Source organism: Anas platyrhynchos, chromosome Z (genome assembly GCF_047663525.1).
Source record: "Anas platyrhynchos isolate ZD024472 breed Pekin duck chromosome Z, IASCAAS_PekinDuck_T2T, whole genome shotgun sequence".
Taxonomy (NCBI): Eukaryota; Metazoa; Chordata; class Aves; order Anseriformes; family Anatidae; genus Anas; species Anas platyrhynchos.
The window spans coordinates 12752860-12766231 of NC_092621.1; the positions used below are offsets into that span (position 1 = coordinate 12752860).

At 38.0% G+C, this 13372-nt stretch overlaps 1 protein-coding gene across 5 annotated transcripts in view; it reads right to left on the minus strand.

Annotated features, from left to right (window-relative positions):
• Nucleotides 1-13121, minus strand: part of RANBP3L (RAN binding protein 3 like) — a 40226-nt gene extending 27105 nt beyond the window's left edge. For 3 of the 5 annotated variants that reach the window (XM_038171045.2, XM_038171044.2, XM_072031480.1), the window contains exons 1-4: nt 12608-13121; nt 1773-1831; nt 1470-1506; nt 772-849 (exon numbers count right to left, since the gene is read on the minus strand). In XM_038171045.2, coding sequence (XP_038026973.1) covers nt 772-849; nt 1470-1506; nt 1773-1831; nt 12608-12788 — 355 coding nt within the window. In that variant the 5' untranslated portion in view covers nt 12789-13121. The remainder of the gene's footprint in view (nt 1-771; nt 850-1469; nt 1507-1772; nt 1832-12607) is intronic. The other 2 variants (XM_038171046.2, XM_072031481.1) reach the window with 1 other exon arrangement.
• Nucleotides 13122-13372: the final 251 nt, after the last annotated feature.

The window sequence follows — 13372 nt, forward strand, 5'->3', positions numbered from 1 at the left end:
ACTCTGATTTATTTTTTGATGTAGGCATACTCTAAAATTTCTACCATATGTGTGATTTTTTGTACTTTATTTTGATGTAATTTTCAGGGTAAATCCAACATAGATTATCTTAAATCATTTTAGCTATGTTTAGGTGTGTCACAGAACTAAATAAAAATAAAAGCAAAAATTAAAATAAATATTAAAAATGAAAACTATAAATAAAAATATAATTTACACAATTAATGCCTAAATCCTGGAGAAACTTCCCAGTTCATATGCTAAATAAATACAGTAAAAAAGAGATTAGTCCTACTGCTTAGTAGCCTTCAGTGACTTGTCTGCATTTCCCCTGAATATCATGGAATCAACACACAATCCTTAAAGGGACTTTGAGGTCACCTGTCAGCTGGATAGAAAGAGGGTCCCTTCGGAAAACTGCTTTACAGTTTCAGGGATTGCCCAAGGAACATTGATCTCTTCCACAAACCAAGACATCTCATTCTTTTCCAGCCCTCCTCCTCCACTGACTGTGTGAGCAACTCAAAGAAACTGTATGAAATCTACACATTTTTCAGTATTTTATACAATACTATGTAAATATGGGAAAATAATTTATTTTTACTTTAAGACCTTCTTATTAGAAATTACCATCCAAGTTTATATCAGTATTTAAGTCTTCATTTCTACAAAGCAGAAACACTTATTAAATAGGAAAATACCTTCTCTTCTTTACCAGGTGAGAATGCAGAACTATGGTAATTAAAACATGATTGGATCTAAATGGCATACCTGTATTAGACAGTGAGTTAGACTTCTGAAAAGTAAAAGATGATGATCTTGCACGTTTTCTGGAACAACAGATGAAATCTAAAGGAAGTTAAATATAATGTTCTGCGAGTACAGATTGGCAGGTGATTTCAGCACAATGTTATTATACAGAATTAAAACCTGAACACAATAAATTCTAGGAATGACTTACAGGAACAGCCTTAAGGCAGTACCTAAAAGCAAAAGAAGGTCTTAGAATCTCAATCAACACCTGGCAGAAAGCCCTAGGGAATCTTCTTTCTTTCTATTAAGTTCAGGGGACCTAAAATCAAGCACTTAGAATCAGATTACAACAGCCCATAGGCTCAGAGGATTTTAAATATGAGAAATAACATTATGCTGTGGCCAAAAAAAATAGGAAAGGGCAGATAGGAGCAAATGTAGCTGATGAATATACTTGGCTCCTTTTCAGGGCTTCTGGAGTTCAGCTTTTTGGTAAATATGAGAGGTAAGAAGCCAAGAATTCTTGAAATAAGACAGGGGAATTTACATTAGGACATAATAGGTGGCTCTACAACCTATGTAGTCTAAGTCTACTAACAGGAAATTTGTCCTGGCTCATACAAAATAAAGGTCCAAACACTATTTTCACAGGCAACAGTCAGATCCTATGAATAACTCAATGTATTATTATACTGCTTCAGTGAGGTGGTTATTACCATTTTCAGCTTTGCAAACTGGTTCCTCTGCCGGCCGCTGGAAAAAAAATATAAGTGTGGAAAGGTCAAGGAGAATAGAACAGCCATTTTCTAGAGCAGGACACAAGGTATATCAATCCAATATATATGTATTAAAAACAGTCTTGTATTTGCTTTCCACTATTCCTTGTTCTATTTTGATCCCAATTATTACAAGTCTTAATCTGAGCTAAAAATTTGATTACTGTAAGAATCATTGTTTATAGAATCCTTGTGTCTCATCATTTTTGATCAACTGTGCAAAACAAAAGTTTAAGTTTTTACCTTCAAAGGACGGTCCTTCTTTTCAAACACAAACGTTGGATGGGCAAGCACTGATCTCTCTGGAAAAGAGATCATTTTTAATAATAATTCCATAATAGCACTTCTCAACTGTAGTTCTAAAAGTGCTATGCAGCAACAAGCAAGACTTTATCTCTTTGTTGCAAATGAAAAAAACAAAAATTTGCAGCGATGCACAACACAGTCCATAAATAAAATGCTAGTCCACAAATCCCAGTGCAGGTTTGGCATAACTAGAGTCCACACAGTCTGGTCTTATTTTTTTTTAATGCTTCTTTTAGCTAAAAATAAAAAAGTTCCTTTAGCCTTTTCAAACAACATGTCTGATTATGTAGTCTAAGCAAACTTCAAACTTGCAGTGGATTTCCATCAGGATAACAGAAATGATTTATGGTACAACATAATTGTAATAACTGCTTGGTTTTTAGACCCCAATAAGCAGTAAATTTGGAAATCATATTTTCTTCCCCTCATGTTCTGTATGGTGTTCATGCTTATGCCCCTAAGAAATCAGAAATAATACTGCATTTAATTTTGATGGATGTAAATTTGGACCATTGCTACCATTACTGTAATGCTGCAACTATGTCCAAAGAGCCTGACAGCTTCTACCCATTTTTTATAACATTCACTTGCTATTGTACAGGATCCTGGTTGTGCTAAGTCTCTTGTTCTCCTAGCCAGCATCATTTCTCTCTTCCAAATTCTTCCCTCAACTTTATTTCTTATGATATCACAGTATCTATTTTGAAATCAAAGAACAGAGATGGTCCTCAGGACAAACCCTGTTTCTCAGACACATCAGCTATACCTGTGCCATTCCTGTCAAGGGCTTGTCTAAGATCTAACATGTTCCTGAACCCTTATCACAAAGGATAATTCACAACCTTCCAGTCAATGTTCAGTTACATTCCCTGAACAAGGACAGTGATTCATTCCAAAATTGTCATCAGAATTTTTTTTCCTAAGATCAAGTCTGACACCCCTCTCCCCTTCCTGCAATTTAAGTATGTTCCCAGTGGACTTGGGAAACAATGCATTCCCTTCTTCAAAGCACTTGTAGATGTTCAAAGACTTAAAAGTCTCGCCTAATTTTTTTCTATCTCCTGAACAATTATATCACTCTGTCTTTACAGGCATATGTTCTAAATATGATTCTGGTTGTTCTTCTCTGGACTTACTCCAATGTCACATGTGAAGTGAATCACCCAAGACTGCACAAGAAATGCAACTAAAACCTCACCATTGCTGAGTAAAGTGGAAAGATTATTAATCATTTTACATATGCCATTATTACTACTGGTTTCCCATCTCTCATGTCAGTTCTCCCCCAGTATCTCAAAAGCATGATTTTGTTGATTCATAATGCATGCATTAGCCACAAAAACCTGTGGATACAAAATAAAATGTTTGATGTGATTTGCTCTTGACAAAGCTGTTACTTTACACTTGATTATCACTTACATGCTTACATCAGAGTGAAATATTAAATACAGACTTTATGTATTTATTTATTGATTTATAATATTTATTTATTTATAAGAGAAAAAAGAAAAGAAGTATGACTAACTTTTGGAAACACAAAATCTAGTATATTGAGTCATTGAATGCTTATATACGTGTTTAAGCATTACCATGCTTAAATTAAGTGCATAAGAAGTATAAGACATATAAGAAAACTGTATAAAGTGAATGTCTAATGTCAGTTTTAATGCATGTGTACAATATATAAACATATGAAATTCTAGAGATCTAAATCTACTCTCATGCATAGCTCTGCATTCATTAGATATGACTGAAAATAACTTTGGATACTTGTTCTTTTTTTTTAATGAAACATTTTTAAAAACACATACATGCTCCGCATCAAATTTAGTGTTGATTTTAGAGTTCATTATTTTTACATCTTCCTTACATGACTTCTTCAGGCTACTCATTTTACTAAGAATGAGACCTTCATAGCTTGTGCAAGTCTAACAGACTACCTTGGTTGTCAGAGTGAAAGAAACTTCTTTTCACCACTACCACCATTTAATCACCCATTTATTGTGCCAAAAAAAAACAAACAAACAAACAAAAAAAAACACTAAAGAGCAAAGAATCAGATACAAGTATTTTCTTAGACCACCACATACACAAGTCTTAATAGTTTGAGATGTCTGTAATTGGAAGTCAAAAGAAACAACCCAGTTCTAGGCATGAGATATCTGACCTGCTCCAGTTGTGTATGTTAGATTAATGGTGCCCTAAATGCATGTATTTCTCTCCATGGGTAATGAAGACAGACTAACATGATTACTGAATTATATGGCTGGCCTTTTGCCAGAGAAATCCTACACTTGAGATCACGTTGGCTGACATGTATGGTATGGTATGAATGCATACCATACCCTATTTTTTCGGCCAGGGAAGTGGTTGAGTCACCATCCCTGGAGGTCTTTAAAAGACGTTTAGATGTAGAGCTTAGGGATATGGTTCAATGGAGAACTTGTTAGTGTTAGGTCAGAGGTTGGACTGGGTGATCTTGGAGGTCTCTTCCACCTAGATGATTCTGTGATTCTGTGATTATACCAAAATATCTGTGTGAAAATACATAGATTGTTATTTTTTGCCTTGGCTTGCCCACCTATCTGTGACCAAACCACGCCAGCATTGGTATCAGTTACTTAAAGGTTTAATAAAGCAAACATTAACATAGAGGAATTAAAAATCACTATATATATGTGCATGTGTGTGTACATATGTTCAAATACTGACAACAATTAAGAAAAAAGTAAACATTGTTAAAATAAATGCTGCATGTATGTAAGCTGGAGCAAAAAGCAAGACACTATTACATAAACCCAGTAATCTACAGACACAGCAGTAATAGCTCATAGCTTTGTCGTTGTCCCTGCAGTTAATTTTGTACTTACATGGGCATTATATGCACAAAAAGGACTGAATTTAGCAAACTTGGTATGCTTAACAATGAAGATCTGATTTGTCCTTAATGGGGAAAGCACAAAAAAGCTCACATTGTTCAACTCCAAAAAAAGATTATTCTCTGTCACTGAAAGTTAAAGAAAATTTCTTTCTGTTTGCAGCTGGTGGTCCATGACATGGCATGAGATGGAGCAATTCCACTTCTATTCACTAGAGGGGAGTGGCACACATAAACAAAAAGTATTTCATTGAAATATAATTACTCAATGTAATAGGCTTTTTTCCTGTCTCCTTAAAAAAATAAAAATAAAAATAAAAAAAATAATAAAAAAAAACGCATGGAGTACTTCTATTCCTATTGAATGAAGGAAAAACTCAAAAATTAAAGCACCTTCATATTCTCCACAATCTTATCAAAGCCTACATGCTAGCAATATTTTTAAAGGTACATTTGCTACTCTAAAGCATGGAATTAGCAAAGAGTCAACTGCTGTGAAAAAAGAACTGAGTTTCTATCACAGAGGTATTTTTTGCTGGAGTTAAAAGGCTGTAAGGAGTTTGCAGGAATTAGGAAAGTTCACTGCAAATTAAACAACAAGTAACAGTTTTAAACCCAGAAGTCACTAAAGAAAAAATCACAACTGCTTGATTTCAAAAGAAAAATGTGTAGCTAGAATATAATGGTATCCCATAAAGACAAACATGCATATTTTGATCTTGCAGTAAATATAAAAAAGATACATCCCATCAACTGCTTTAGAACCAAAGGGTAAAGTTTCTTGCCCTAAGAATACTTAATCAGAGATTGCTGATGCTGCCACAGTTACTTAACATTTTCACTGTGTTGCATCTATCCAAGAAAAATGAGAAAATATTTTTGTAATTCCTGGAAAGTATTCCACGTAGCTCATCAGTAATATCCTCACTCCTCAATGAGGCCATTCATAACAGAGCTTTAAAAATGTATTTGTATTAGCTATGCATATAACCTTTGGATCAATTTCCAATTATGTTTTAAACTTTTCAGATATCTAAACACAAAATATTTGCAGCTAACCCCCAAGGAAAAAGCAAAGCAGAATTACTTGTGGATCTAATACAACAGCATCAAGGAGTTACCACAATCATGTCAACATGCTAATTTTAACACTGGCGAGCAACTCTGTGTTTTTCTCCTTGTTTTTCTGACTTAAGATTGCTGCTGCCAGGGTGGACAGCTGTGTGCTGGGAGAAGGAGGAGAACCGCTTTTGCAACCTCCTCTCCTGGCAGAGGCAGGGGGCACCCAGCCAGACAAAGCCTGAGTCTGTCCCGGGGACCAGGCAGTAGCAGCCAAGGCTGGGTGCAAGCAGACACCAGGGAAATGGGGTGGGCTGGAGCCACCCCTCCTCTTTGTCACCAGCAGGACACAGACAGACAGAGGCTGGCTAATGCCTGGTTAAGACTGGGCCGCTCCAGTCCTCAGCAGCTTGGTACTTCTGGACAAAAAAGGCTGTTGGAAAAGTTACCAGAAAAACCTGCCAAATGGGCTGCCTCTGGCTGCTGGGACTGGAATAAACCACCAGCCTCAGCCAAGAGTCCAGACGCAGGACCTGTCTGCCTGCCCATGAATAATCACCACAGATTGGGCTCTCTTTTCCTCGCTACAGTTCCCCTGAAGCTGCTGAGTTACAAAGGTCTTGGCCTAATGTTTTCTGCATCTGAAGTTCAAAATAAGCCTGTGCCTAGAAGATACATTAGAAACGCCTAGTTCCCTTGGCTGAGATCTTATCTGCGTGACCTCCTGGCCCTGGCCTCCTGTCCTGCGCAGAAGCACTAGCAACAGTGCTCTGGTCTGAACACCCCTACACAGAAGGTGCCTGGCTCTTAGGGCTGGTGCTTGCTCTGCTCTGCTCACCCAGTGCTGGGGTCCCTGCCCCACCAGTCTGCTCAGCGCCCTGCATTAGCACTGTCCCCGCAGGTGACTGGTAAATTACACTGGTCCATATGCTCAGAGTGAGAATGCATTTCTTAAGTGGAGTTTGAAAGAAAATGCAAAGATGCATTTTGGGAGAGATAATTCTGCTGCCCAAGTCTAGGAAGCACTGGTCAGAATGATGTGCCAGAAATCATGTAAAACCGCTTTCAACAGCTTCGCAGGTATCCCAAGAGCCAGCACTGCCCATGAGGTGTATGTGTGTAGCTAGAATATAATGGTATACCCATATAATGGGTATATACGCCCATGAGGTGTATGAGGCCTTTGCTGTGACATTCCACTCTTCCCTTCTATTGCTTTTACTTTAGAAACTTCAGAAAATATATGTTAATATATATATATATATAAAAAGGCAGGACACTGATGGTTTTCGCTATTTTAGAGTTATTATATCTCCATCTTGCACAGAGAACAGATAAATGGTATCTAACCTTCGAGAACTAGGTACAGCATGGATACAATCCAAACCAAACTCTACAGTTTTCAGGCAGAAGGAAAACCTATGTCAGTGCTGTGTCTCTATTCCTTCCAGAGCAAAGTAAAAAAAAGCCAAAACAAAACAAGAGTTTAAGAGGGTAAAATACGGCATAAGGCATTTGTAATCTCAATAGAAGGTTTTTATTTCTAACTTTAAAAGAGTTATTTTTCCATGTTGAGATTCAAAAGGAAATAAACGGCTGCATCTTCATCATCTAACTTGCATGTTTGCTGCAGTTTGAAAATGTAATTCATATCCATACCAAATATTTTTGTATTTAAAGTTAGAAACCTATTATAAAAATAACAGAAAAAAAAGTTACTTTCTCCTTCAAATTTGTGTTCTGTTCAATTTATTTCATTGACTAGTGCTCCTCTCCAGCTAATTACAAAACTGAGTAGCTATATTTAAGGAATTAGGATTTCTGTGGTGTCACAGGTATGCAACATATCCCAGATTTTTGAATTCCTGCCCAGTGACTAGCCAATACCTACTTCAGGGACTAGTTAGCGTTAAGAAAGCTGTAACCAATTTTCCAGTAAATTAACCAAGTACTTTTCACAATATGGAAGTGTCCACACCTTACATTGTGTTCTGCATTTCTGCTTTCTATTAGGCTTTAAAATCAGGCTTAACTGAAAGCCATACGAGAAACTGTACTTTAAAGATTTCACCGCAAAACTAGCAATAGTTTTTTTTTAATGCTATTTGTCATTTGAGTGCCATTTGACTAGTTAGGTGGCAGGATTCTCATGTCTATATTGTTTCTTCCCGCAGTTTCATACCAAGAATTTCTTTAAATCCCTAATGTCAATCCAGTGTGCCTGAGCTTTTATTGTTCCCAGAACTGTATGTATTATTTGTATAACTCTTTACAAACAACCAATCCTGACATCAGATATTTCAGGTTAGGTTAGCTACAAAACTGAATCATTTACACCTTTTTCAGTTTTTTTCTAAACCTGAAAAAAAAAAAAAAAAAAAAAAAAAAGTGGTTCATAATTTCCCATAAAGATGTAACACTGATGACAAAAGCTAACCCATAAAAAATTCTATTTCTTCCTAATTCCTTGAATGAAAATAATAGCTTATACTTCTTTGGGCTTTGTAACCATTTTGTGTGGACCTCATAGGAAAACTTCCGTTCTAAAACAGAAACTATAATTTTAACTTTGCACAGTAAAAAATGACAAATAAATTAATAAATAAATACTTAAAGATCATTTTCTTGATTTATCTCCGAATAATCTTACTACCAATATCTGTCCGACAAAACCTTCAACTGTGTCCAAAACTGTTTCACTCACATCGTAGTAAGTGTTACACAACACACAAAAACTACTGCATTCAAATGTAAAATCAGAAAATCAAGTTACTATATTGAGAGATCTATATGATATATGTGATATAGCATTAGCAAGTTTCTGCACTGATACACTGTATCATGAATTTCATTAGCTTTGTATATTTCTACTGTAATTTGCAAACTAAAAGTGCAGATCCTTCTTCATTTTGATGTTACAGCTTAGATTGATAGTTCGCGACTCACAGAACCCAAACCAAATGAAGTTAAGCAGTAATAGCATATTCTTTCATAGAAACTGTGTGTAACATTGTTTTATTTGTTTTACAAATAACTAAGCAGAGATATGCAATCAGGCAAGAAGTTTAAAGGAAAAATAGGTTTCCTGTAATTTGAGTTGTTACATTGCCAAAGGTAATTTTACATTACTGAAATACTAAGGAAAAAAAAAAAAAAAAGGGGGCTTCTGCCATTTATGAATATAAGTTGTTCACAGCAATTACTTGAAAAAAAATAAAAATAAATAATATGCCTGTTATTTTAAAATAAAATAAAATAGCATATAAGTGGAAGGCATGGATCCAGAAATCACAGTTTCTTCCAAGAAAACGGAAATATTTTGACTACACCAATTGATGATCCGTCCATTGCCACTTTGCCTCAAGGACCATCAGACTTAAACTGTGTACTATTATGACCAATTTTTCTCCAATAAGCTTTAAAAACACAGAAAACTACCTGTACTTCAGATAATAAAACTGCAGTGTTGGGCAGAAGAGAAATATATACAGTCAAAGTATGGGGTAGAATGAATTAACAAAATACTTCGCTATCCAAGCTTAGATTCATGTTTAAATATTGTTTCCATTTTTTAATATATACATAGAAAAAGACATCTGTCTATTTCCAGAGTTGGACCGTTTTCATCTATCTATTTTTTGGTGAAAAAATAGTAAAACGTTCTGACTAAGATCAGGATTTTCCAAACTTGCAGAAGAACTGTGGTTCCAGTTTTATAAATACTCACTGAACTTTGCAAGATAAAGCAGAGTCCATTCACAGCCAAGTGAGAGTGCAACAAGGCTGGCAGCCAAGATCTCAGTGACCTCACTATATAATCCAGGCTAGCCTGTGCCAAAACTTAAATAAGGAAGATGACATAAGGCAAAATAGAGATGTCTTAGAACACTACGTTAGGCACAAGCCTAATAAAATTCATCAATTTTAGGAGGTACAGAAAAAGCTTTTAAAAATTTCACTTCTCTGATCCTGAATAGCATGTCTGTTTGTTGAAGCGCTGAGCAGCTGAGAACTGTTGTGGAATGCACATGCACGACTGGCTGCTCAGCACCTTTGAAAAATCAGGTCACCTTTTTTAAGAATCTAAATACAGACCTGGAAACCTATTTTTAGATTTCCACTTATTATTACCCTTCGCACTTTTGATTTCTGTATATGAAGTACATTCACTACTGTATAGGACAACTCTCTCAAAAATCAAGATATTTTTTCTACCAATTCATAAAATTATTTTTAGTGCCAAGATGACAGGACTTTCCAAGCAACTTTGCATTAGATTTTATTTTTTTGCTAAGATATTTTGAGACATGATTGATTAATTTATTTACATCTAAATTCCTTCTACCTGCATGCTGTTTATTTTTGTTGTTGTTGTTGTTGTTTCTGTTGTTTTTTAATCAGGAACCACTAAATAAATAAATAAATAAATAAATCTGATCCCGTCAAACCTTCAGTACTAATCAGAAGAGTTTTCCACTGGCAGAGATATAAAAGACCTTCTTCTACTGACATTCAATACATATTTAACCTTTTATTTTTATATAGTCAACAGGTTTTCAGGTTCAGCATCTTAGTAATATTGCCAAAGTTGTAAGCTAACTGAAAATTTACATTTAGAACACTCTTCTAGTGAAGAATGTCAGCGAATCAATACATTTGCAACAAGTACTCGTGAATTCTGAATTTGCAAAAATGTTCAACAGAATATGTTCTCAGTGACTGGTCCAAAACCATGCCAGACTGCTTTATCTGAAGAAACAGCTTCAGCACTAGTGAAGCATATAAAGCACTTCAAACAAATGGAGATGAAACTTTTGTTAAACCTTTAAATGTATACTATATATATTTCAGTGCTTGCTACAGAAGCGACTGTATTTCAGTGGTAAATGCTGAACACAGCACTGCACACTGTTCAGACTCCTTGTATTAAATATATTACCAAGCACATTGCTTTCCTGGGGCTCACACAGACTCCTGCAAATCACAGCTTGGGGAAGTGATAGATTACCTCACACATTCCTGTTTGGATCAACAGTGAGTACATTGTCAAATAAGTGTTTCATCATACGCAGGATGTGGAAAGGAAAAGTTCATCCAACTGACTATTGCAAAATAAAACTTCTGGAAGAATTTGTGCAAGGGCAGCTTTACTGTATGGTTAAGACTCTTGCACATTCTTTGTCATACAAATAGTTCATAACCCACATAAATAATTTCATTGTCATCAGTGAGAGGAACTATGATTGCAAGGATTCTTCATCCAGGCAAAGTTGTGCAAAATCAGGCCCTAACATTTTTAGGCATCTTCAGCCTCTCTTCAGTCAGTCTTCTAAATGCTGCAGAATCTAAATACAATTTTCTTGTTCAGTGTCAAAAGGGTTCTTCTACCCAAACAATTCCACTTATGACTCCTAACTTCACTATGGGTATATAGCATACGATATGAAATTTAAAAAATAAAATAATTCTTCTCTTGAGCCATGGACACTCAGCTGACAGCCTGCAAAAGGGTTTATAAACACAGTAAGCACATCACACACATTCATCTCTGTAGAGCACAGTCCTTACCTTTATACAGGCAAAATGTAAACAGGCATTAAAACAACCAAAAAAATATCCTCTCCCAGCAATACTTCAACAGAATTTTTAAAGAAAAATGAAACCTTAACTGGCTTTATTTCAAACACCCGAGTGAAGAAAATATTTTGGGGAGTGTTGTCACTAAAATGTAATTCTAGCAGTGATACAAAGCCAGAAGTAACGGTATCACTAGACCAGCAGGACTGTGCCAAGGTACATAACCAAAAATTGTTTTATAAACACTGACATTTCCAACACCCTCGTACTCAGAATTTTTTAATAAATCATAAAAGCCTGTAAAATACGAATTGCAAGGGCTATAAAATCCATTGCCATATAAAGGTTTACCAATTTCAGGGCACTGTACCAATATTAAATTTCATAAATCCTTACAAAGTAGCATAGAAATAACACTCACGTTGTTTGTGCAGATAGTAAGGCTGTGACCCAACAACACTCACACATCCTTTAATTTGGGGCATATAAATAAATGGGAGTATGCGTGCTCAAACCTAAGCACAAACTAAAAGGGCTGGTTGATTGATTAATTAACTTAAACATGCTAAATTAGTTGTAGCATCACATAGACCTTGAAAGTGTACACTTCCCCCTGCTGTTTTTATTCCATTCATTAACCTGTTAGGTAGAAAATGATTGGTGGCATCATGTGCAGAGCGTGCTGAATATAAGCACTTCTTTCTTTAAGCATCCCCTTAAAAATGTGATCGTTACAACTTCATTTGAGTCATTCTCAAATCTTGATCCTGCTCACCATGTAGATGACAGAGGATTTGATGTCCACCTCTGCAGTCCCGCACCTCTCAGATGAGCGAGGCTGGACCAGTTCTGCCCCCAGCGCCCCAGTGCTCAGAGCAGGGTAGGGGTGGGGATGTGGGCACTTTTCCTATCCGCTGTCAGGTCCAGCGTTTTGGGAAGGTACAGGAAGTTCAGGTGACCTGGGATTCAAGACTACTAAAAGCAAGGAGAAACCGCTTTGGGGTGCTATATTCATAAATCCCCAAACATGCATTACCTGGTACTGTCTTTTGCTCAACTGAAACACAACTTGGAGATTTCTGTCAGACCACCACCAGGAACTTACAATAACGACACTACCACCAGACAAGCTGTGTTTGGCATCGCCAATACCACTTGTCACACAAAACACTTCTTGTTAGCACTATCCCGTTCCCCATAAATGCCCTTCCGGGGGGGCACACAGCAGACATGCAAGAGCCCAGCCAACAAAACCTACCTGCGCAGCATCGTTCCGTGGGACTTAAGGGGTCACCCGGCCAGCCTCTTCGCTTGGCGAGGTCAGGTTTTGCCTTCCCGACGTGCCCAGGTCTGACTGAAACATCACAGCCCGCACAGGCGTGCTGCCTGCCTGCGTATGAAAAACCCCTTTCGCACGCCGGAATGGGTTGGTTTCTCATGATGATGAAGAAGCACCTTTATACACACATATATATAATCGTATAAATGGGAACAGGGACTAGAGCTTTGGATTTGGTCTCATCAGCTCTCCCCTCGCCGACCCCCGCACTGAGGCGGGCAGAGAGGCCCGGCCGCCAGCAGCCCTCACGGCCACCCCCACGGCCAACGGCCGCAGCGGCGCCTCCTGCCGGGGTGTGCGGCCGGCGGGGCCGTGAGGGGGCAGCCCGCGGAGCGCCGCTCTCGGGGCCGGCCTCTGGGAGGGGACACGCAGAGCCCGGCGGCTCGGTGCCTCCGGGAGGGCGGAGCGGCTGCCCGCGGTGGTTATCGCCAACGGGGGGGGCTCTCGGTGACGGGGCGGGGAGCGTCGGTTCGAGGCCGCCCTCCCCGGGGGCCGCCGTCTCCTCCGCCCCGCAGCGGGGGCCGCCATCTCCTCAGCCCTTCAGCAAGGGGCCGCCGGGAGCCTCGGGCAGAGCCGGCGGGCGCGGCTCCTGTGCGCGGAGGACACAAAAAGACGGGGAAATTAAATGCTAAGCGAAGCGAGCACGGTGTGTATTTACTCCCACGCTGGCACAAAGCAAATGCA